The sequence below is a fragment of the Thunnus maccoyii genome, chromosome 19 (assembly GCF_910596095.1).
Source record: "Thunnus maccoyii chromosome 19, fThuMac1.1, whole genome shotgun sequence".
Lineage (NCBI taxonomy): Eukaryota > Metazoa > Chordata > Actinopteri > Scombriformes > Scombridae > Thunnus > Thunnus maccoyii.
In genome coordinates this window covers 23,049,390-23,074,426 of record NC_056551.1, presented here as the reverse complement: position 1 = coordinate 23,074,426, position 25,037 = coordinate 23,049,390, and the positions used below count along the sequence as shown (strand labels likewise).

The 25,037-nt window shown below is 37.5% G+C and overlaps 2 protein-coding genes across 5 annotated transcripts; one reads left to right on the top strand and one right to left on the bottom strand.

Moving 5' to 3' along the window:
• Positions 1 to 339: 339 nt before the first annotated feature.
• Positions 340 to 8,268, top strand: LOC121885728 (protein sidekick-1). Its single transcript, XM_042395436.1, has 16 exons — positions 340 to 525; positions 771 to 803; positions 1,071 to 1,127; positions 1,238 to 1,349; positions 1,462 to 1,613; positions 1,700 to 1,845; positions 2,626 to 2,767; positions 2,915 to 3,003; positions 3,120 to 3,318; positions 3,442 to 3,627; positions 3,722 to 3,853; positions 3,963 to 4,124; positions 5,396 to 5,539; positions 5,653 to 5,734; positions 6,389 to 6,470; positions 6,638 to 8,268. The coding sequence occupies exons 1-16, from the start codon at positions 444 to 446 to the stop codon at positions 7,127 to 7,129; spliced, it is 2,292 nt and encodes a 763-aa protein (XP_042251370.1). The 5' UTR covers positions 340 to 443; the 3' UTR covers positions 7,130 to 8,268.
• Positions 8,269 to 8,857: 589 nt separating this feature from the next.
• srek1 (splicing regulatory glutamine/lysine-rich protein 1) lies at positions 8,858 to 24,011 on the bottom strand. Of its 4 annotated transcripts, XM_042395294.1 has the most exons (12): positions 23,464 to 23,548; positions 22,230 to 22,722; positions 21,578 to 21,712; positions 21,084 to 21,199; positions 20,837 to 20,983; positions 19,591 to 19,769; positions 19,299 to 19,429; positions 19,084 to 19,198; positions 18,871 to 18,975; positions 18,375 to 18,446; positions 18,072 to 18,186; positions 8,858 to 12,410 (listed from the first exon to the last, which is right to left on the bottom strand). In XM_042395294.1, exons 3-12 carry the CDS (start codon positions 21,606 to 21,608, stop codon positions 12,243 to 12,245), a joined length of 1,179 nt encoding a protein of 392 aa, XP_042251228.1. In that variant the 5' UTR covers positions 21,609 to 21,712; positions 22,230 to 22,722; positions 23,464 to 23,548; the 3' UTR covers positions 8,858 to 12,242. The 4 variants fall into 4 exon arrangements, with proteins under 4 accessions (XP_042251228.1, XP_042251226.1, XP_042251225.1 ...); XM_042395292.1 differs by lacking the exons at positions 21,578 to 21,712; positions 22,230 to 22,722 and adding an exon at positions 23,748 to 24,011 and having other exon boundaries at positions 19,084 to 19,195; positions 23,464 to 23,597; XM_042395291.1 differs by lacking the exons at positions 21,578 to 21,712; positions 22,230 to 22,722 and adding an exon at positions 23,748 to 24,010 and having other exon boundaries at positions 23,464 to 23,597.
• Positions 24,012 to 25,037: the final 1,026 nt, after the last annotated feature.

Sequence of the window (25,037 nt, the reverse complement as noted above, 5' to 3'; positions counted from 1 at the left end):
GCTCAGCGTAAAATAATCTTGCGCAAAGTTATTTTACTGTAATTTCTCTTGGTTTGTAAGTTGCTGTACATGCTGATGAGTTTTCCTTCTGCGTATCAGGGTGAAGTTGTTATTTGCAATGGTGCAACCTCATACGCTAAGTAGATCTATTTACAGAAAGAAGAAGTACAAAGAGAACGACAGTTTTTTTACAGGTTTCAAGGGACCTGCCATCATTTCTTTGTCAAGTCTTTAAAGTGCTGTGAACTGTGTCACAATGTGTCCCCGCCCCTCTACACTTGTGAGTGTTTAACTCCCCAAAATATTTCCTCATCTTTCACACTCAGTGAGCAGCTACTGTGCGCCTCAAAGCTGTGAATGGTAGCAGATTATGGGCGTGAGACAGCCTCAAACCCATTTTCTTGGTTTCGTGGGTTTCAGTCTTTCAGTCAGTTCCAGGCGACATGGTTGGCCGTGGATTTCGGTTAGATTTTTTACACTCAAAATTTTTTTCCTCCACGTGCCATTCACACTTTTTCATCCTTGGTAAGTGGTCTATAAATTTTGCTCTTCAGCTTGCTATTGATACATTTATTCTTAGCTAATTATAGGAAAAAAGGGAATCCAAAGCCAATCATCACCATGATTCTTGTTCATTTTATTATTATTTGTAATGAATAAAATGCATTATTAAATTCAGTTTTGAGAGTCAGGAAAACAAATTCAGTATTTAGTATGCAGTATTTTTGCCTAAAAGCTGTAAATCACGTAGAATGTTGTTCACATTTAAGGTCTGATTCTTGCTCATGCTCAAGCATCTCCAGGTAAGACACTTTTTGTCCCAACATTTAAGCTTATTAATCATCATACTGCAACTCAAATATCAGCTTTTTCTTCATGTTATTGCTAATGAATAGTTTTGCTAGATGAAGAGCTTTATTTTTCTGCAATAAATACAACGATAAATGAATTACAAATATAATGTAATACATCTCCTAACATGATAACGAAACTACCTAGCGTTGTGTTGTTCCACTGTGAGAAAATAACACCTGAATCTAGTTTCACACCATATTCACACTATGTTCCAGCAAGTTGCAAGTCAAAGAACATTTCTGCCTTATATCAGCACTGCGGACTTCACCGAGGTAATGAAAATGTATTTGAGTCATCCAAAACTGAATCATCAGCAACAGAAAAAAAAAAAGTTTCTTAATAAATATTTCTTGAATGTTATTGATCACTGCCTCTCTTTCAGATGGAGTTCATGATTTACACTGTTTTAATAAACATGATGGCACAGTAATCTGTGAGTGGAAACCTGGATACCACACAGCAAAAAAGACATATACACTCATCATACAACAACAGTATGTAGAACAAGATTTCTAAGCATGAATTTACACTTTTTTTTTTTTTTTTTTTTAAATTTCTTGTTATGATTTTTGATAATAAACATAACCGTTTTCTCCTTTTTTGAAGAGATAAATTTTGTTTAGAATACAAAAATGTGGATGGAAACTCAGCGATGATCAAGTTATTTAAAAAGTACAACATGACCGCTCAGGTTTTTGAAAACATTGAGTCAACAAATTGTACCAAAGCAGTCTTCAGAGGGTCAGCAGGGGGCCTGTGTAAGTTTTCATTAAAAGAGTTTATTCGTATTTCTCTTTTTTAATGACATTGTTTTAATGAATGATATAATTGTTTTTAATTTCAGTGAGATGTGGTCCTCCAGATAAAGTGACATTCAGCCGCGACTTGGGGAAACTGTTTGTGAATGTGAGCTGGCAAAAGAATGACATAAAGGTCATCGAAAATTACTCTGTGACATATAACGCACTGGGCAGCCTATTAGGGAGCAAGGTCAGTAATAATAAACACCTGTTACTCTTGTGGTTTTCAGTCCTCCAACATGTTCAAATTTTGGCAGCATCAAGATTTTAATATTAAATGTCTCCCTGAAAGAACATAAGTAATAAAACTGAAATTATTTAATCTTATATATGCCTGGAAATTTGGTTAAATTGCAGTCTTACTTTTAAAATTAATGTGAAACTAAATATGAAAATGGGTTTTTTCAATCAATCCTTTCTTCAATCAGAATAAAGAACACCACTGTGGAACTGACAATGACGTCTATACTTGACTATGACGATGTCCTGTACTCACATGCTTCTCGTTCTGCTTTAAAGCAACTTTAACTATTTCATTAGAGGAGATAAATATCATACTCGTCACTATATGAAAAAGTAGGCCAGTCCTCTTTAGCAACAAGAAGAACTACACATGTTTGGAAATGTCTCCTACCGAAGCATCTCCTCTCAAATTTAAAACTACTGTTCATGAGACAAGAAGCAGGATGGACTAACTCTTAATACTCCACAGGGAGGATTGAACTTTAAAGTGATACTTTAGTGATTTTGCACTTCCATAAACTTGGGGGACTCACAAGTAACAAAAAAAAGGAAATTCAAACTTGGTGCAGCGGAGGCTCAGGTCCCTCTTGAGAAAAAAATCTTTATCTCAATGAGATTTAATAATAGTTATAAAAAAAAAACTGAAAATAATATATGTAGTTTGAAGAAAAAGTGAATGTTTTGGATCACTTGTCCTTGTATTCATTTATGTCCATTTTGTTCACAGTTGTCAGCGCAATCCAAAATCGGAGAGATAAATAAAGTGGAGAATCTGAACTCCTCATTAGCCTATGTTGTACAGGTAAAGTGTGTCACTAATGATAAGTGTAAAGATTGCCCATGGAGTGACACCTACACTGTCCCACCAGGTCAGTTTGGTTTGGGAAGTTAAATGGCTTATTTCTGCATGTTATATAATGAATATCCATTCTGTTAACTTTGATGAGATAAACATAATGATGAATGACATGTATTGTTTTATACTTCACAATAAATATAATCAAGTTCTCTTTCAGAACTGACAACACGGCCTGTCATCGTCAAACTTCAAGAGAGCGACATTGCAGAGAGAAAAGGCTGCCGGCTGCTTTTTCTAAAGTGGAAGGTTTTTTTTTTTTTTATCTCCTCAAATTTTCCTTCAGGGAATATATTTTCTGTGCAGCTATAACTGATGTTATTCTGGTAATAAAATGGTGCTATTTTTTTTTTTTTTTTTGTTAGTTTGCTACCAAAGAGCTGCACGACGGCTACCGTGTGACCATTGGGAAAGCGTCAGGAGAGGCCCTACGTGAGCGGATAAACGTCACTCAGCCTGAGATGAGACTGATTCTCTCCTATTCAGCTTATCGTCTCAACATCAAAGCCTTCAACAACGTTAGCATCTCCCCAGCCGTCACCCAGATGATACCACAGCGAGAAGGTATGCGCAATGACTACTTCCTATTTTTTGTTCCTGTAAGATCCTTAAGATTCCACCGAACTTCTGTATATTCAGATTTATGAGATTAGATTTAAAAAGTAGATTATAAATTCGTCATCACAGGTGTAGAAGCCGGGAAGCTGAACGTGACAGTCAACAGTGAGACATCTTTTACTATCTATTGGAAAGATGACCTCATCAAAACTTATGTCTGCTATTCTGTGGAGTGGAGGGAAAAGGGGCATAAAGCAGCAGGCATGTCCTTTTATCAGGATGCAGACAACCACAGGACCTTATCCCCTTTAAAAGGTGTGTAGAAATTGCACATATTTATGATTATGTGATGAAATACATTTAGTTTTGTGCCTCTGAGCGAATCCATTTGCTTGTTTTGAATAACCAGAGCCTTTGGAGCCTTACAAGAGGTACAGCATCACTCTGCATACACGACCAAACAAGGACACCTGCAACATGAAGCATGTCAACAACAGTGAGAGCACCTATGGGAGCACACAGTTCTATTTCATTGAAGGATGTAAGAAACAGGCCTTTTACTTTACTTTACCTTTTACAAAGATTGAGATTGTTACTACATCACAATCCGTGACAAAACAGTCTGACTTCCTGATATTGTGTTCCCAAAGCTCCTGTCAGTGCTCCCACAAACATCAGCATCTACAATGTGACACTGAATTCAGTGGAGCTGCAGTGGTCGTCCATCCCAGAGGAAGACGTCAGAGGTTTCCTGCTGGGTTACATAATCCACTACATTGAGTACCACCACAGGGAGACACATACAGAGATAAGTAAGCAAATTAATTCACTACTCGCATTAACTTACACCAAGTAAAACATATTTGTTTTACTTGGTTTCATCATGAAGTCCAGACAAAAGTGTGCAAATAACTTGAGTTCAGTTGTAAAACAGTATCGTGGAAAAAAATCTTTCAGCTGGGCCAATGAATCTTCAGACCCTCCACAACGTATTAAATCTCAAAAATGGTCAAATAACTCCAAAAACTGAGAGTTCAGTGCAATATTAGATTTACTGTGTATTCAGCAAAATACAATAAACCTGAGGCTGGTTCATGAAGCAGACACTAAAACTGAATGAGAAAACACTGCCTTTTATACCCAATGCAGCCAAATTCTAGGGAATTTATGACCTTTAATGATTCATTATTACAAGCTTTACTCCCTTACACTCCTCGCTACTACGTAATGTTCACGCTCGCAAACATGATGTCAACTCTTGCAGTTTTCCCAAGACATCTGGTCCTTTGCTGACAATTTTACTCACCACTCTTACAATTTTGCCTGAACACCTGGTGTTTACTTACTACATTTCACATGAGTCAGCTTCTCGATTTGCTGTAGTTCACACATACTTTATTTGATTTTGCTGTGGTACACATACTATAAAGGCCTAAGAAAAATACATCAGAATAGGTCAATGTTTATTGACATTTCCTGTCATTTTGATCAAAAACAGGCCACTACATCATAAGCAGTTTTAGTTGTCTGATATAGAATTTGATGGTTTGGCTGAGAGCTGCAACGATTAGTTGATTTATTTATTAGTCGATCGACAGACAATTAATCTCCAACTCCTCTGATAATCGAGTAATCATTTTGAATCATTTTTTCAAGAAAAAATGTCCAAATTCTCTGATTTCAGCTTCTAAAATGTGAATATTTTCTGGTTTCTTTGGTCTTCTACGATAGTAAACTGAATATCTTTGGGTTGTTGGTCAAGACATTTGAGGATGTTACCTCAGGTTTTGGGAAACAGTGATCCACATTTTTCACCATTTTCTGACATTTTATTGACCAAACGACAAATTGGGAAAATAAACAATAGATTCATCGATAATTCATATAATCGTTAATTGCACCCTAGTTTGGCTAACACTGCCGGAAAATTTTAAAAAATCATGGAAATCCAACCAGCAGTCACTGAGATATTTTACAAAAGTGTAAATAATGATACAGTATTTGGAATTTCAGTCCAACTTTAAAGTATACATGTCCAGGTTGCCTTTGTAATTTGTTGAAAACGGTTAATCTTTGATTGTAGATATTACAGTGGATCCAGAGTTTAACAGCTATAAATTGGGAGATCTCAAGAGCGACACAACGCACCAGGTCCAGATATCAGCGTTCACCCGGGCAGGAGCTGGAGTACGAAGCACAGCAACCCTCTTTAAAACAAATCATCAAGGTTGTATTGATCCAACAACTTTTTAGCCAGTCATAAAATCGAATTACTGATATTTATATTTGCTTAAAATGCCACTAATTGTGCATTTTCTGCTTTTTTTTTTCTTTCCACAGATTATTTTAGTGCCAGTAGTATCATCATAGTCTTTACAGTTTTGGCCATTGTGGTGATGTTTGGAGCTCCGATAATAAAAAGGTACAGTTTATCAGTCACTATTTCAAATTTATTTTAAAGGATATGTGCTCAGTTTTTCAAGTCTGTCCTAAAACAACAGTCAGATGCCCAAAGAAACGCTGACAACTGTTGTTTTCTTCTGTAATCATTCCTCCTGTTCATACTGACAATTAGAAGATCTCCTCATGATTCACTTTCAATGTAAGTGATGGGTACAAAATCCACAGCCCTTAAAAATTCTGTGCAAAAATGTATGTAAAACTTTTGAATACATTTCACCCGAAGATATAATAAGATGAGGCTTTAGTTGTCCACATGAGTCAAATCAAGTCAATATTTTAGTCTTTTTAGTGCAAAATTCCCTCTTTTTGTTGCATTCCTTCCACTGCAGCTCAAACAGGAAAACACTGTCCATTGAGACATAAAGAAGGTTTTTTTTTTTTACTAAAAAGACTGGATTTTGTCCCCCATCACTTATATTTTAGAGGGGATCTAATGGTCAGTATGAACAGGAGGAATGATTACAGCAACCAAAACCTGTCTCAATGTTCATTTGGGTACCTGACTGTTGTTTTAAGACAGACAAATTGAAAAATTGTGAACCTGTCCTTTAAAAAAGCTGTCACTACTTCTTAAACTCTACTCTACACCTCTTATTCTATCTACTTTATGTAGAGCAAAAGTTATTCTGTGGCCCAGCATACCTAACCCTGGACACAGCAACACAATGCAGAAAATAGACGGGCCCTGTGAGCTGGTAAGTGTGCGTTTGTGCTTTAGTTAACTGTGTCACCAGGTCTCTCGGGCAACCAGACAGACTGTGAAGACATCAAAAGTTAATAAGGACACACAGTATACTGTAAACATCCTACTGCTACCATAAGCTGTCAGAAGTTAAGTATATTGTATTTTTTTTTCTCTCAGGAACTCCTAGAGTCCATCAACATCCTGAAGGTAGAAGAATGGGATACGAATAGTCTTCATATAGTTGAGAAAGAAGCTGTGATCCCTGTAATCACATTACCATCAACAATACCTCTTCTCCGTGACTCAGAGGATGAGGAAGATTCACCAGAAATGACTTGTGACGATTGGTTCCAAAGAGACAGCGAGGACACTACTGGAGATATCATACCTCACGCTACCGCAGACGCATTCTCGGACACACAACAGACAAACCTCCAAAGTTCACCTTGTGCGTTTTCAAGTGAATACACAACAATGGAAATGTTTCAGCAGGTGATTCCTCAGGGCACGCCGGCGAATACATCAGTTACTGAAGCCATGGAAAGCGAGCCAGAAGACATAGAATTGACTGTGATGAAGTCAGGATTGGACTATCTGGGTCATTTCGGTACCAGTCCAGTCTTGGATAGCGAGGAGATATCCACGTTTTTGGAGCGGTGTGGAACATGACAGCAGAGCATGAAGAGCAAACCAAGTCGTTCTTCTAAATGAAGGTCTATTTAGAAGTGGATGATGAAGGGATGTCATATTCACTGGTCCAGTTTGAGTTTAAGAAATTTTGTCCCTTTCTTACCTCGCTGTATATATACGCACTACTTGAAAAAACTCATCTGTCTTGCCACATTATTGCTTGTCACATTATTGCTGCTCATTTTTGTTCAAACTTCACATAACCTGCACGTTACTATATATTCTTCAACATTCAATATTATTTTATTATTTCCATCTGTAGATGTTAATGACTGAAAGTGCCCTCATTTACATGCCATGACTTTTTATATTGATGTAAAAACTTTGCAATGCAGTTGTCCTACTTAATGTCGATCTCTGTCTGTATCTTATTACTTATACTCACAATTATAGTATTTACTGCTTTGTTACACCAATGTTTATTGCTTACGGCTTGTACATTTCACTAAAAAAAACAAAACAAAACATGTCAACCTCATGGTGCTCATTGGCAGTGATGTGAAGTAGCCAATAATGACTGTTACACAAACTCAAAACCACAATTACAATGTATAATAGAATTCATGAAAGGAAATAAAAGTCTTTTGGATAATGTTACATTAAATGTAAAAAGCTTTCATGTGACCAGATGTGTGTTTTATCACAGAACTGTAGAAAAATGTAGTCTAGTCACTGCTTGTGGAGCTGAACTGTGCACAGTAAATCTCAGTCTACTCTGATAACAGGAGGGTCTGATTTATTAGACTATAGCCTAACTTTTCATTGGTAGAAACCGTCCAAATGATACAAAAAGTAGTCCAAACTAGCACAACCCGCTCAATTAAATAGAAGTATCTGGCAACACTGTTCAGAGGATAACCAGAGTTGGACTTATCCTCTGTGTGATGGCCGCACTTGCAGCCACAAGTGTTTTGGGGAGGAATTCTGTTGTTTATTGCTTAGTTGGTAGTGTTCGTCATTTGTCAGTTACCCCTCTTGTGTTATGGTCTGATCAGCCAGTATATATGTTCCCCTTTGTGTTCATTTTGGAAGGTCTGTTAGTAGAGTTACGTTCACTTTAGTTGAGTTCTGTTTATTTTACCTCTTTTATGGGCCCTGAACTTTATTTACATATTTTGTCATTTGTACCTTTTTTTTTTTTTTGCATTTTTTGGGTAAAATAAAAACCCTCTTTTTTGAAACCACCTGAGTCTCCTTTGTCTGCCAGCTTGGTTCCTTACGCTCTGTGAAAACCATGAATGTTTACACAGAAATTTAAGGCAATCCATCTGATAACTGTTAGGATATTTCAGTTGGGAGCAAAGTGGTAGACGGGCACTGCCATGTCTGGAGCCATGCCGTTAAACATGGCTAAAAAAAAAGGGATAAAAGAATGTATGTTTTTTAAGGATGTAGAGGTCAGTTAATGTATTTTTTGAGAATATATAGAGGTCAGTGTTTTACTTGGGCCAGGCACTCCTCAAAGTAAACTAATTAGGATCAGTGATGCATATAACATACAATACAGTATCATCAGCAAATAAAACATGCTAAATGGATGATTGAGTCTTATGGTACACTGAAGTCAAAGCTGAGACAGTCTTGTTAAAGTTATACAAACCAGACAGACAAAAAAAAGGAAAGTGGAGGCTGATTGATTAGTTAGGGAGCAAATCATTTTCCACTTCACAGTATGACAAAAAAAAAAAGCCACAGAAGCCAAACAACTGAATGAAAAGTCTCTTTATTGAGTGTTTTTGGAAACAGATCAGATGTATTGTTAGATATAAATCGAGGAGGATCACGTACGTACATCAAAGCTCTTCAAAAACAGTGTTACCAAACCTTTACATCGAGTCCCAAACGCTGATATCAAGCGAGCAATCCCACGGGTGTGAAACATGTTTCTACAGTACGTATGTAGTGGATACATGGATATAAAAAAATTAAATTCTTCACATACTGTCAGTTGAGTTGGAAATGCCTTTTTGTATTAAACTTTATCACAAGTTCACCACTTCAAACTGAAGCCTTGTGTACTATATAAAAAAAAGAAAAAAGCAGGAAAAGAAAAAATACAATAAAGTAATTACAGTGGAATTTGGCAGACAGCCATAAAGTCTTCATGTTTTTTTAAAATATAACACACTTTGATAGAAACTTAAATAAACACTGATCGCAATCTGAGGCCAGTATGAAGTTTTTTTTTTGACACATGACTTAATACTGGCTTTAACACCAAAAATGAAAAAAAAAAAAAAAAAGTTAAAGACAAATCCACATAAGTCTCATGAATGTTGAGTCTATTCTGCTTTTAATTACTAAAGACAGCGGACAATACTTTAAATATAACATTTCATTTCTTTCAGCTATTCCTAAACAATAAACTCAGGTTGAATCTGTCAAAGTTTACGTATTTTAGTAGAATATTCTGTACAATCTTAGTCTAGGCACTTTTTGACCTTTCTGTGCTTGCAAGCAGTTTGTTGACCTGTGACGTATATCTCGCTCAGCCTCGTCTATTCTACCAGCGCGAGCTTCACTTTCCCGAGCAATTATGAGCCGACAGACATTTTGCACATCATCATTTTTATAGTATAGGCCTGTGTTATTTCTATAAAACAGTAAATAGTTTTTGTCTCACAGCTTTACAACAATAACAGGAAATGGAACATTGTGATCTTGTTTTGACTACTAGTATTCAGAAATACAAAAACAACCAAAAAAAAACAAACAAACAAACAAACAAACAAAAAACACTCTGCATGTAAATGTACACCCATAAAGTAAAAACAATAAAGCAACATATTCATGTTGACCAAATGAGAAATGTATCTTTTTTATGATATTTTAGCAACATGTTCACAGAAACAGTATAATTTTGCATTTTCATTAATTACAGCACTTGAAGTCATAAAATCAACACCGTACATTTTTGGGGGAAACTCAAAAAAAGTTCCCAGAAGATGGAGAAAAATGGTGCAAAACAGGGAAGAAAGGACACTTCACAGACCTTGTAGTTCACATTATCTTTCAACACTGCAAAAAGGGCAAATGAGCATTTAATACATTCGCAGAAATCCCCTCATTTTGTTACTTATTCAATTCTTTCACCCAGGAAACTGTATTAAATGTGTTATGTACAGTTCTCGTTGACCTGGTAAGCAAGTACAGAGAATATGGGAAGTTGCAGTCACAGCCTCACCAAGGCTTGAGCATAAGATAGTTTCACCCCAGGAGACCTCAGGCAAGAAGCTGCAATTATATTTTCACAGTTTCAGTTAGGGTCATACTATCAACAACATTTAGTTGGTAAGTACCTTTGTTTTGATTGGTTTGCCAACTAAACCCTTCGTTTTTTGGTCTGCTGGTGAGTAGTAAGTGCTACATCTAGAGACAGAATCTGACACGATAATATTCTGGATTACATTATAATCATTCGAATTTTCCCATTTTTGTCTGTGTATTGACAAAATGCAACTGAAGCAAACAAACAGTGTCAACCAGGAAGAACTGAACTCTCTGAGGACAGAAGCTATGAGATGAATGAAAACGTGATATAAGAAGCTGATGATTCAAGTCAATGAATGTAAAAGCACATTCATAAAATCGACAGTAATTCAGCCGTTCAAAACTTAGTCACTAACCACGGAAACTGATGTCACTTTACCATCAGCAGCCATACAGAACCTGCTTGGTATGAAATGCTACTTGAGGAAGTGCAACAAGTAAGGTGAAGGTGAAGCCTTTTTTGTGTTCTTTCTGTCTGCCAGCATATATATATATATATATATATATTCACATATATAAAATATACATAAATGCAGTTCTCACTTCCGTCTTTTTTTCCCTTTGTGTTACTACTGATTCATTTGAGAAGCTTACTTTTCCACTGTTTCTTTGTAAATACTATTTATTTAAGACATGAAGGCCCTACATGTAAACTAGAGCAACAATTAGTTGATTAATCAATTAAAATTAATCTGGAACTATTTTGACAATCAAAATAATTGTTTTTGTTCCTAGTTGTAGCTTCTCGAACATGAGGATTTAAAGCTTTTCTGTGTCATAACATGATCATAAACTGATTATCTTCAAATTTTGGGACTGTTGGTCAGATAAAACAAATACATTTAAATACGTCACTATGAACTCTAACAAATTATGGCATGTTTTATAGACAAAAAGATTAATCGATAAAATAATCAGCAGCTTAATCGATAATTTAAATTGCAGCCCAAATAGCAACAAAGGCATAAGTCAACATTTTAAAATCCTATCTCACAAATAGATGAGGCATAATTTATAATACATTTATTACTGCAGCTGTTGCTGCATATTGCTATTTGCAATATTAAGACAAAACATTTTTAAAGGAAATGGTATAAATACTACAGTATGACATAAACTCTGATAAACTTAGAGTTATTTTGGACTATGGAGGAAGTGTCTGATCAAGATGTCTCGGTCTGGAGGACTTGAAAAGAAATTTAAATATCAAATGGAGGGACAAACCTACAGTTAAAATCAAATTGCTCGAGAAATGACACTCTGTCCTCCCTGTGGGACTTCTGCCTGACTCTGCCATTATGACTTTTCTGAGATAGCTCTGGAGGTCTTGGGAATGGAGACAGACTTGATTCTACGGTGACAGACTCTGCGATTGGTTTCTAATCTGCTGGGCTTTAGCAGAAATAAATCTTTATAAAGACAATACAATGGTTTGTGTTGTTCAAACAATTAACACATACAGGAAGTGGACACAATACCACCTGTATAATGTTATGAAATCTAATATGACAGCCTTATTATGTGCATCCTGTGCAAATCCCGATACCTTCATCTGACCTGCGCTGGCAGGAAACTGCTGTGCCAAATGCTCACTTGCCCTTCAGGTTGGATAATGAAAAATTTGTTGAATTACAGGATCTATGTGATCAAGAATATACTTCATCAACAGGAAGTTTTAAAAAAATCATGTTGTTCAAACAGGAGATGATGAAGACAACACCCTATTGTAAGTGTTTATCCGGTGTTGATGCACGTATACGCACACGCTGAGTGTTGAGAAGATCTGATGGAACAAAGGCTTGTTTCCATGTTGTCATAATAGTCACTTGGTGCTGTTAGCGCCCACCGACGCGTCCTCCTCGTGGTGATGCTTGTAGCTGCCGTTGTGCTGGGTGAAGGGTGATGACGTCATGTCCTCGCTCGGTGTGGCCGAGTCTTCTCTGTCGCTTTCGTAGTCGTCCTTTTCTTCCCTGTTGTAGTCCCTTTCCACCTGAGATAACGACACGTCGTTCAAATGAGACACTATCGAAATATTTGACAGGAATATCAAAGTGACAGCTCAGGTGCTTTTCATGAGGCGGCAGAGAAGAAGCTAAAAAAATAACTGAGACGATCCAGTCATCCAGTAACTGACTAGTATTTTTGTGAGGAAGGGAAGATTAGAAACTGGTCTTATTTTTCACATTTTCAGGGCAACCTTTGAACTTCTTGAGTAGTTTGATTATGATGGTAATCCATTAGTTAAATTGCATTTATTCTAATTGGATGCCATTCTGTCATATTCATTGGATTATACTGAAATATGTTTAGCACAACAACAATTCCTCTTACCATTACACTATCTTTGAGATGGAAATGCAGATGCAGATTTGTCTAGTTTTAAGTGGTCTAAGTCTAAGTGGTTATTTGACTATCTTTATAGTGCTGGCCTGAGGTTTTGCATGTTTTATTTGTCAGTTATTTGTGGAAAAGGAGTATTGTAGACAAACAGTAGTTGATGGACATTGGAGGGATTCATCAAGCTACAGTAGTGTAATATGGTTTCTCTATGGATGTTTTAATACTTTTTTCCATAATGAAAACAGGTCACCATTGAAAACAATTATAACCGACTAAATTCAATCTACTAAAATGAAGAAATGAAACATTTTTTTCCAAGTCTACAGAATGTTTAACACTCAAAAGATTTTGGGTTGAGTATCATTTCAATCTCTGTGAACTTACGTGCGTAACAAGACTGTAAAGAATGTGCAGTGCAACATCGAAAATTTATTTTGCAAGATTGTGGTTGTTTCTGAGGACATTTGTTCAGTTAAGATGAAGTGTGATAAGTCTCAAATGTGTCATCTTATTTCATTAATCTCGTGAGATCTTTATGGTAAACTTCCTGAAGTACGTCAGCATTCATGTGGTTTGATACTCATGCTCGAAAGAAGTGTAAACTTTCATGCGTTCAGCAAGAAAAACAGGTTACTGGGGGGGGAATCTGTTGAGGACAGGGAAGTGGAGATGTGCCGACACGCATCCAGTCAGAAATTAAGATTTCTGATGTTAGATATCTAGATGTTATTGTGTTTTTTGATAACATTTTTAATGGAATTGTGATAGGACACTGTAGAATGAAGATTTTTCAAACTTTTTCTAACTGTAAGACCACATTCTCAACAGCATAATCATCAGTATTCATCCTATAGCTGCAATGATTAGTCGAATGACGGAAAACTAATCGCCGACTATTTTGATAATCGATTAATCACTTTTTAAAGAAATATATATATAAATAAATATAAATATCTTCTGGTTTATTTAATCCTCTATGATAGTAAACTAAATATCTTTGGGTTTGGGTCTGTTGGTCGGGACAAAACAAGACATTTTAAGTTGCATCTTCAGCTTTGGGAAACATTGATTGATATTTTTCATCATTTTCTAAAACAAGGCCAGCTGGTTTCCAGTCTTTATGCTAAGCTAAGCTAACCAGCCGCTGACTGTAGCTTCATATTTATCATACAGACATGAAAATAATAAATCCTCTCTTTTGACTCTCAGCCAGAAAGTGAAAAAAAGGTCACACTATTCCTTTAACTATATTTTTTAGAAAGGCACATTGAGTTGAATTGCATTTTTTTCCCTCAGATCAGCGCACCCTTAGTAACTCACATTCACAGGTTCAGATCTGAATGGAAACGATAACTGTGGTTTAATAGGCGTTAACCACATATGAACATGAAGGAGCTCCGAATATCGTATTAACAGAGAAACATGTAAAAGGGGTCAGGTGCATTCAGAAATGCACTCGGAAATGATGTGCCTTTACTAAGATGTTCAGATTTATTGATATACAGTATGAGTCACATGCACACGTGGTAAATTATGTAGATCGTATAAAACTCAAGACATCTAGGAAATGATGGGGCAGGATGTTTCTTCTGACTGAACTGCTGGGGGGGGGGGGGGGGGGGGGGGGATCTCTCTCTGCTCTGCTGGAAATGTACGGGCATACAGACTTTCTCAAATAAGTTGAAGAAAATTTTAAAAAATCCCTCCAAATATTTTTGTTTTACCAGTTTAATTTCTCTTTCAGTTCTGCCTTATGCCAGCCTTACACCAAACGACTTTTCAAACCATTTCACTGTCAAGACTGTCAGACAAATTTCCAACGTCGGAATCAAATCATGAGAGTTTTGCTAGTTGTGGTGTCATCTCGATCGTTTAGTGTAAGGTCGTCATAAAACTCAGTCAGAGCTGACTTAACTCAGTCCCGACCTTCTGATAAAATCAAACTCTCTCCAGCACGTACACACACACACACACACACACACTAGACAGTGAATTGAATAACAATGTTATGAATCAGTGTTTGATTTACCGTAAATCTGATTTTTTAGTGAAAAATGTAATCTCTGTAACGGTTCTCCTCTCATTTCCAGCGTCTTCTCCCACTAAAATAGTGCAGCTAATCAACGGAGCCCGGTAGCGAGTTGAGGCGACAAAATCCAAAATGTAAAGTTTGTACACAAATACATCTTATCTTTATGGATTATATTGATGCCGAATTGACAAGAAGACTGTCAACATATGACGCCTTTTATCTTGTGTTTCTTGAGTTATGTGTTTTTTATGGACACGTTTTTTTCTGATCAAAACAAGGTTGCATTACATCCTCTACAATGGCCTACTGAATAAAATAAAACACATTTTGATAATAATGATAATAAAAAATTATGAGTCAAACTTGACCCCGTAGTAATTATGGGTTGTTTATGCGGAAAAATACATAGTAAATGTTGCCAAACCATCATGAATAACAAAAATTACAACAAAACAAAAATAATAGTAATGAAATCCTATAAAAATAGTATAATAATATTATGTAATAATATTAAAATTATGTTTCATGCCAAGAAAGCATATCGACTTGAATTCAAGTGTAGAGTGGCATGCTGCCCCCCCCCACCCCCACCCACCATCTCTCTTTGACTCACATCCCATAGAGACACACAGACACAGACACACAAATTGGCCTACGTCACTTTAGGGGACATTACATAGACTTACATTAATTTCCTGGAGACTTACACTAGCTATAACCTTACCCACTGACCCAAAAATCAGCTTTTTCCCCAATTGGACAAGCCGTCTTCAATTAACTGGTCTTCAGTCTGAAATTTGTCCCCAAACGTAACCTATGACAGACATTCAGACACACACGCAGCAACAGACACAGACACAGGTTTCCTGTTCCCCAGCTGTATAGCAGTATATAAGTTGGGGCTTTCTCTTGATGTATTTGTCATGTCTCACCACACACTTGGCGCAGCATGCACATTTTTAACGTGTGAGACAATACGCACAAGTTATTTTGGGATTTATTTTGTTTATCAGATCATCTCATGGTCTTATTTGCCTGTTCTGTTCATCATAAGCAATAAAATAGATAAATTGTTTAAACTAAAAAACGATTTGTACACTGTAAGTTAAATGTGGTCTAAGGTACATCAAATATCAAAATAAGTCTAATATATATATATATATATATATATATATATATATATATATATTATTATATTATTATATTATTGATGAATAATAAGTCACTTAGCAGATAAAACATTTTACTGGATCATAATTAGTGTTTTTTCAGTGCTTGTTAATGAGTTCAAACATGGGTCAATTTTGACCCGCAAACACTAAAGGCGTAAACCCTTTTCTGCTAGTTATTGGTTTGATTGATGGTTTACAGCCTACTAATATGTGTTTGCATTGATTACTGATGGTTGCTGATTAGATTCAGTTTCTAACAGCAGTATGCAGTAAATGGTTGACCTTTGTGTGTGCGTGTTTTTAAACTACTTTCCTAACATGATGTGCCTGATGGTGTTATTAATGACTCTTAACGAAACTTGAAAGCTCAGCGTTCTCGTTACCCTTTAGTTTCCCTTTCTATAAGTCATGAACCTTTATTGACCTAGAAAAAGTTAATATTTCTCTGTCTATCAGCTGCTTTGTGTTTGCAGTTTATTTACTGGTTTTTCCACACATGATTTCATACCAGTTGGAGGAGTTAAACCTGTGACTTTCTGCTTTTGTATTATTATCATCCAGCCTGCTGCTGTTTCTACTGTATTTCATGCAGTTTGCAGGTTTCAAAAACAGAAATACGCCAACATCCAGCAGCTGAACGTGCTGTATCCACATAGTTAATGGTTGGAGGTGGTTAATGTGGGCAGCTGTATAAACTGTGTACACCCACACCTTTTGAAATTTGACTGTTTGTGCTTTTACAAATGCAAAAAGTACCGAGTGATGATCTGAGGATTTACTGATTTCAGCTCTAAAACATTAAAATATGTCCTGAATGTGTAATTGGAACACAAGGCTCATTAAAAATGCATCGTCTATACTTTCCCTGCTGTTGTACAGATGGTTTCAATTTCACATACAGTTAGGAGAATTGAACCATGTGAACAAAGATCAGGAAACCTGCTATGCAGCACAGTCCAAGTTGTTTTTCATTCAGTGAATTGCACATTAAAATGATGTAATTTAAGCTTAAATTTCACCTAAACTTAAGCTAAGCCCCTGTATGTATATATGTATGTGTATATATGCTATTTTCATTGATAAATCTGCAGTTTATTTCATCAATTCAATGATTAATTGTTGCGTCTGTGAAATGTAAAAAAATTACATTGCATTAAAGTCTTCAATTTGCTTGTTTTGTCTAACCAACAGTGTAAAAACCTAAATATTTTTAATTTTTCTGTCACATATGACAAAGAAAAGCAGCAAATCTGCAGAGAATATTCGGCCTTTTTTGCTTGAAAAATGATAGAAACGATTATTCGATTATCGAAATAGTTGCTTATTAATCTTCTGTCTATGACTAATCAATTTGTCAACTAATTGTTACAACCTCAGCTAATATTCTTAAATAAACACCACTGAGACCACAGCGGCCCGTTTCCTTTGTCTACGTGATCTATCTGAAGCTGTTTGTAGTCTACAACCTTTTTACATAGATACTGAAACTATTTTAAGCTTAGTTTCAAGTGCTCTGCATATTGAGTGACTGACCTACGAGTTATACGTGGAATCTTTTGAACTTTGTTTGGCCTTTTTATCTAGTTTTATTCCAGTCATTCATTAATTGCATTCCATTGAAGAGTTCGTGTGGGTTGAGGTGCGAAAACACTTCATATTCATTTCATCAAGTTGGAGTTTTATACTTTATAAATAAGCTGATTAATAATAATCAGCTGAATATTGATAATGCATCACTAGCAAAAGTATTGCTTCTGGCAGGTTGCAAGCATGTTTTCCAGCCATAAACTCACCAGGAGAAAAAAAACCCCTAAAACAAGGTCACTACTGATGTCTTCTACCTACTATAGAAGGGGGAAAAAACAGCTGGGAGCTCCCTCTACTCCTCTAATTTGTCAACATCACCAGACACCTCATTTCCCCCCTCAGTCAGGAGAAGAAAATGTGTTGTTTTAGTGTTTTAGCATCATTAAATTATCAGCAGTGTGACAGTTTTAGTGGCCTACTTGACCATGAGGGACTGATCAGCGCAGTCTGGTAGCGGCGTGTATATAAGCGCGGGGGAGTGTTGTTTTGATGAGATTTCCTTCAGTATAAACTTTATTACCTTCAGTGGCTTGGCCTTGCTTTTTATCCTGTCCTCGTCTTTGCGGCTCCTCTTCCTGGATGCGGAGCGATCTCTTCTTTCCCTGCTTCGCTCCCTCCTCCTGTCTTTCTTACTTCTGAAAGAAGCCAAAGAAATAACCGATAATAAGAACCAGTCGCAAACGTGCAGACACCGCATCCTTGACGTTTACCGAGCAAATATGGTCGTAAATCCACTTAAAACCTATAAAAAGACATGGGACAAGCATATGAAAGCTATAAACATCTAAAATATTTGGACAGGGTGGGTATGTGTTGGATTTACCTTTTTGGTGAGGGTGATCTGGCTTTCCTTCGAGGGCTCCTGGACCGATCCTTACTCCTCCTTTTGTGGCCCCTGATAAACACATTAACTGGCTTTAGTACACTTTTTGGAGAGTTATTTTGTGGGAAAGCAGCAGTAGTGTGTGCCTTAACCATTAGGGATAAGAAAAAACAACGAGAAAAGTATTAAAAATTCAAAGCTGTGTGCAAGACCTTATTTCTTTAAAAGATTCATAAGTAAGTCAGAATTTTTTGGTGCCAGATTCAGACAACAGGAGCAAAATTCAGACCGTCGCTGTGCTCAATATGAACCCGGTGAACCTTACTACCAAGGACAGAGATAACAGAGTGACACCGCAGTAGAGTAGATGTCTTCTAGATAATGATGAAAACAGATGAAGCTGCACATCCTTTATGACACCGAGGCACTGAACGGTGTTTATTTCAAAGAAAAACAAATCATGAACACCCTTCTATGTTGCATGCTCCCGACATACCTCGAGCGACTACGGCTGTGTCTCTTGTCTCTGGATCGAGAGCGCCTCTTGTGGTTACTTCGGGAACTGTGGGAGTCACTCCTCGGCCATGACTTCTGTGACGGTCTGCACCATCGAGAGAGGAAAAATAAAAAAAATGTCACTGCTGATTCGACACAATCACAGCGTCATTTGAAGGGAAATGTAAAAGACTTCAGAGGTCTAGTTGTTCACCTGTGTTTCGAACGGGACCTTTTCCTCCGCGTTCTTGAGTGTGAGAGGGAGCGTGACCGTGAGCGTGACCGGCGTGACCTTCTAGACCGACTGGAGGAACGCTTCTTTGTTTCTGCTAAGGGCAAGAAGAGCACAAGCAGATCCCCGGCGTCAGAACGCGACGCAGCTTCTTCAGTGTTGTGTTACTAAAACTCTGATAGATCAAAATGTTCTACCTGGTTCTATGGCAGCAGCGATGGTAGACTGGGCCTCCCTCACCCTCTTCATCACACTTTCTAGCTCCTTAGCAGCAGCCTGTGGCGTCAGCTCTGGGGGTTTTACTATGGCGTTGTTGGAATGATTAACCCTGAAAGATAAAAAACTATATCAACTGACATAAACCACTGAAATTACATGAATCAATATCTTTCTTTCAGAACGTTATTAAGAGTAAATAAGTGACACATTTCTTCATTTATCTGATGCTGGATTTGAATGTGTTGCTCTTAATAATAAACAAATACATACTTCAGGGGCCTGTCGCCAAACATGACTCCGTTGAAGGTCAGGGCTCTGGCGACGGAGTCCTGCTCGACAAACTCTACGAAGGCGAAACGCGTCGGCTGAGTCTCGTCTCCGGCCATCCGCACAAACTTTACGTCTCCCACCTGCTTGAAGAACTCCAACAGCTGCTCTGCGGTGGTGGTCTGAGGAAAGAGAGATGAACCTAAATTTACTGACAGCAGGTTTGTAAGGTACAGAATGTAAAAGATTTGTTTCTTGAATTAATCTGGTTGACGGTTAACTCATTCGATAAAGAGTTTTAGGGACCTGTTATCATCAGCACCACATGGTCCCAGACGGAGAAGGTTAGTTCCACTAACTGAAAGGTCAACAGCACTTAATGGGCTTTATTTATCTTCTCTACTGGTCGCAAAGACTTGATGGACTAATAACTGGCAATGAGCTTTACTAGCTGAGACTGTATTCTTACTGAAATGAGGCATCTTGTACTGTAATATGAATGGGGAAATGGTTGCTGAGGTTACATCAACAACGGAAAGCATGACTCCTTGTATGTAAAACAGGTTTCTCCTTCTGACTAAGTTTTGGCTCACTCTCACCAGCGTTGTTTTCAGCCTTAGTAGGCAGCTGTGGTGACAGACAGCATAATGAGCAGAGGAATTTTGTTAATTAGTTTAGTTGAGATTTTGAATTTCCAAGAATAGGGCTCTTTTCTCGGTTAATCATTTGGTTCATGAAATCAGGAACAATAAAGGTTATCTTATCTGTCTGTTATTTTCTTGATTAATTGTTTGGTCTATAAAATGTTAGAAAATGGTGAAAAATATTGATCACTGTTTTCCAAAGCCCAAGGTGAATGTCCTCAAATGTCTTCTTTTGTCCCGACTAAGAGACCATAATCCAACGATATTTAGTTTATTGTAGCAGAAGACTAAAGAAACCAGAAAATATTCACATTTGAGGAGCTGGAATCAGAGAATGTGGACTCAAAGCAATCGATTATCAAAACAACTGGCAATTACTTTTCAACTAATCGATTATTCGTTGCAGCTCTAAACAAGAATATTACATACCAATTATCACACAATATTGTGCTCTCACCACAAACAAATCCCAGTATAGTTTCCTGGAAAGCAGACAGAGAGCCACTGAGTGATCGACAGCGTTCTCACCAGCCAGAACAAACTGGACCGAAGAGCCGACGTGTGAACGTTTAACAGTTTATCAGATACAGAATCGATTACGTTACCTGTGAGTTCAAGTTGCCGACGTAGACGGTCCGCCTGATCTCATCGATTTTTGAGGGATCTACATTTCCCATGAGGGGGGGCTGGGAGTGGGCTGACGCCGCGGGGTCGAGACTAGCTGATAGCCGGTTCACTATGGGAAGGTTCAGCTGCAGGTGTCAAACACACACACATATATATCATATATCATGTTATGTTTAAGTTGCATGACAGACGAGAAAACGAGCGAACTGCAAGATGCTGACTCACATTCTGAAGTGGAGCTGGAGTAGGAATAGGTAGCAGTCCCCCGCCAGGAATCAGACTGGGCACTGGGGTAGCAGGTGCCAACAGTGACAAAGCCTTGGCCTCTTCTGGGATCTTCCCTGCAGAACAGAAGCGGATATTAGTGAAGGCAATAGAGAGACTCTATTCTCTCTGTCTCCTCTATGTCTGCACAATTAGCCCACTGTATTCTAGAGAGAAAGAGAGCATACACTTCCCCATACAGCCTACACGTCTTCTACTGTCTACCCATGGTATACTGGAGACCGAGCACCTTAACTCTGGTTTTTATAAAAATTATCCTTCTCAAATCAATCTCAGTTATTATTGTCAATAAACTGCAAAGATTTTTTTCTTTAACTTTTCACAAACAAAAGGGTTTGTCCTTGTTCTCTTTTCATAGATCAAAAAAAAAAGCAAAACAAAACAAAAAAAAAAACAATGCAGAGAATGAGTCAACACTTTGATGCATGGGTCACCTGTACTGGAAACATATTGGTCATGAACCATACGATATCAAGCATGGGCGCTTTTCCTTGGGGGGGAGGGGGGGCACGCTCATTTCGCAGTGTTGGAAAGATGTGCAACACAAGACAACCCCAATGGCTGCATCACTAATAGCACACAGAACATCAGATACAGAAAAGAACAACAATTTTAAGAACTGTAGGAAATGTTAGCCAAGACTTAGCTGTAAAAACAACGGATTAGGAATTTTTGCTCATTCCACTCTGGATTATAATCTGTTGCTTTCTTATAGGAGAGAGAGGGATAAATTAAGACCAAAAAAAAAGAGACAAAATAACTATAAATTCACTTCACTATAGCTGGAGGCTCTGAGCATGAATTACCATTTGTTTAATGCGACAGGTTTTCAAAAACAAATAACGACGGGAAGCATTAAATGCATGTGTCACGAATTTCCAAGAGAAAATGATGTTAAAATGGATCATGTTATTATAAAATACTAAAAAAAAAAACATCCATATCAGAGCTTCATTGTACTACTGTGAGGTTAAACTCACTCAAATCTTGCATTTTCACTACAAACTTCAGCACAGATCAAAAGTGCAAATAAGAAAAGATTAAAAAGATGCTAAGTTCAAATGAGTTTTCATTACTGGGTCTCACTTTCAGAATGACTAACCCCTCACTACGTCAACAGGAGTAGGAGACAAGAGAGTAAAGTGTTAGTGATCCTCCTAGCATCCCATGTGTGATACACATCCCACCGGTATGCCGTAGCAACCTGGACAGAATTCAATCACACACAAGCTGCAGCTGTAGCAGAAAAGAGAGAGGGGGGTGGGGGGTTGGACAATAATCAAAACAACAAACCAAAATAACAAATATAAAACACAACGCTAGAGATAAGCAATACTGTAGTTTCTAGATAGAGACAGTAGAGAGTGGACAACATGGGAAAGTATGAAAGGAAACAAACCAAAAAAGAAAAGAAAAATAAATAAAAAGAGACAAGGTGTCCATCTTGGAAGGTTCAGCGGGCTATTCTCCTGGTCACATTCCCCCTTGAAGGCTGCGTTGGCCCGATCGGGGATAGTGGCTTGGAAAACAATGCCTGACTCAGGCTAGTGTAGTGTAACAGCTGGGCCAGTCTAGTCATCTGATATGCACACATAATCACACAGAAAAAACATACAAAACCAAATTAATAAACTCAGTAGCCATCCAGCACCAAGTCACGTGGACAAAAAGCATCAAGTTAGAGGTGATATCATTTTTTCTTTTTTTTTGACTGTACACAAGGGAACAACAGTGGCACCAAAGGGGAGGGAAATTTAAAGAAAAGGAGCACCAAAAATAAAAAAAAAAGAGAAAAGGGTTTAAGTTAGCTGTGCTGCCATGGATTTATATTGTAATTTCCATGATACAAGTAACAAATAATGGCAGTTTTTTGGGGGTTTTTTTTCAAATGGAAAATACACAAGCTACATGTTCCAGTGAACCCAGTGTTTACAGTGAGGTAAACCTGAATAATTCAATGTTTTGAAGCTTAAAAAAACATTCAACATAGCTGCAATGTGATCTGTATAAACCACCTTTGTGACACCAAACAGACACCCTGGAAGGGTGCTATGAGAAATTAGCTAGCTAATGTTTAAAAGTAAGGTGATACAACCCGTCACCTGTGTCAAATAATAATAATAAAAAAAGCTAAATTCAGAACTAGTCAATGGCACAAATTGCCAATTATCCATGTGAGTTAAAAAACAAAAAAACAACCCAGATTCAACCAAAACGCCAAACGGTTGAATTTAAAGGGAGCAAGGACATAGCAAGTCCACCGAGACAAGTGAGACATTTCATTTTTTTAATGTGTTTAAAAGAAACAGGCTACACTCACCTTCCGCACATGGCACTACTATCAAAGCTCTGTCAATAAAAACAGTATTGGTGAGATGTTGCGCCACACCAACACTGGAGGGGTCTCGGTACTTTATATAACACACTTTGGAGGAGAAAGACAGAGGGGCATTGCTGTGAAAGAGAAAACAAAGCAGAATAGAGAGGGGTTAGTTATTAATAATAACCGCGATCGTCTTAAAATGAGTGTTTATGTGGACCGCAGGAAGGCCGCGAATCCGCGCTGTTGCCTGGCAAGCTACGCCGGGGGGAGGTCGCTCTTACTCGGGCGGGTAGAGCCGCAGCTCCTCGATGTCTCCCAGGAAACCGAACAGTGTGCGCATCTGCTCGCTGCTCACCGCCGAGGACAGGTTGGTGACCTGGACGACAGCAGTCCCCGGTATCCCGCTCATTGTGCAAAACTGATAAATGCGTGGACAATCTTTCTGTGTGATATTTGTACAATATTTATTTATCAGTCACCCCTGCTCGGTGCAGTATACAGTACATCCAGGGAGGCGGAGGGAGGCTTCTTCTTCTTTTTCTTCTTCTGATTTGTAAACGCAGGTTGACAATAAACTTTGAGGTGTAATACCGCCCTCTAATGTGTTGGAAAATACATTACTCTACCTAGAGCTCTAAACTGACAAGTCTAAACACAAAATGCATTTTTCTTAGTGTTTCCTTAGTGCACATACATCCAAAAACCACCACCATTACCTGACAAAACATAAAAAAAAACTGTATATTATATAAAGCATCTCATGGGCATGCAATCAATCAATCAAACTGTATTTGTATAGCACCTTTCATACAGGTTAGTGCAACTCAAGGTGCTTTACAGGTGACTGACGAGCTGATAATAAGACAGAACAAATGTAAACAAAGTAAACACAACTTGAGATGAATGCACACGAAAAAGATAGAAATGTAATAAAACTAATAAAATAGATAAAAATAAGAAAATAACTATATAAAACAGGTAAAGGATGATGAAGTATATTTTCTCTGAATGCAGGTGTTGGTGTCAGGGTGTAGGAATAGTTGGCAGCTTCAGAGGCTCAAATAAAAGAGTTCATGTGACAGAGAAATGCAATTCAGTTTTCCATTTATTGCCTCCGTTCAACTTTTTTAAGAAACAAATGCATAAATCAATAATCAACACAATAAATCAAGCTATCTGTAAATAAGATAGAAATGTATCTAGATAGTAGGGAAATAAACATTTTAAAAGATCAATACAATAAAATAAATGATTAAATAAAAGACATAATACCCAAGTTTAAAGATATGAACACTTGGAGCTGTTCTGAGTTCCTTAAACTGTTCCAGCAGCTTGAAGCATAAAAACTAACAGCTGCCTCACCAAAAGTTTTTGTCCTGCACTTTGGAACAACTAAAAGACTCGTGCCAGAGGATCCATAGACTGTATAAAAATAGAGAGAGAGAGGACCTGAGAGGCCGTCCTGGTTCATACATCGCAAACATGTCAGACTAGTAGGCTGATGCCAAACCATGAAGTGCTTTAAAGTCAATACAGAAACTGACAGGCAACCAATTTAAGGTGTAAAACAG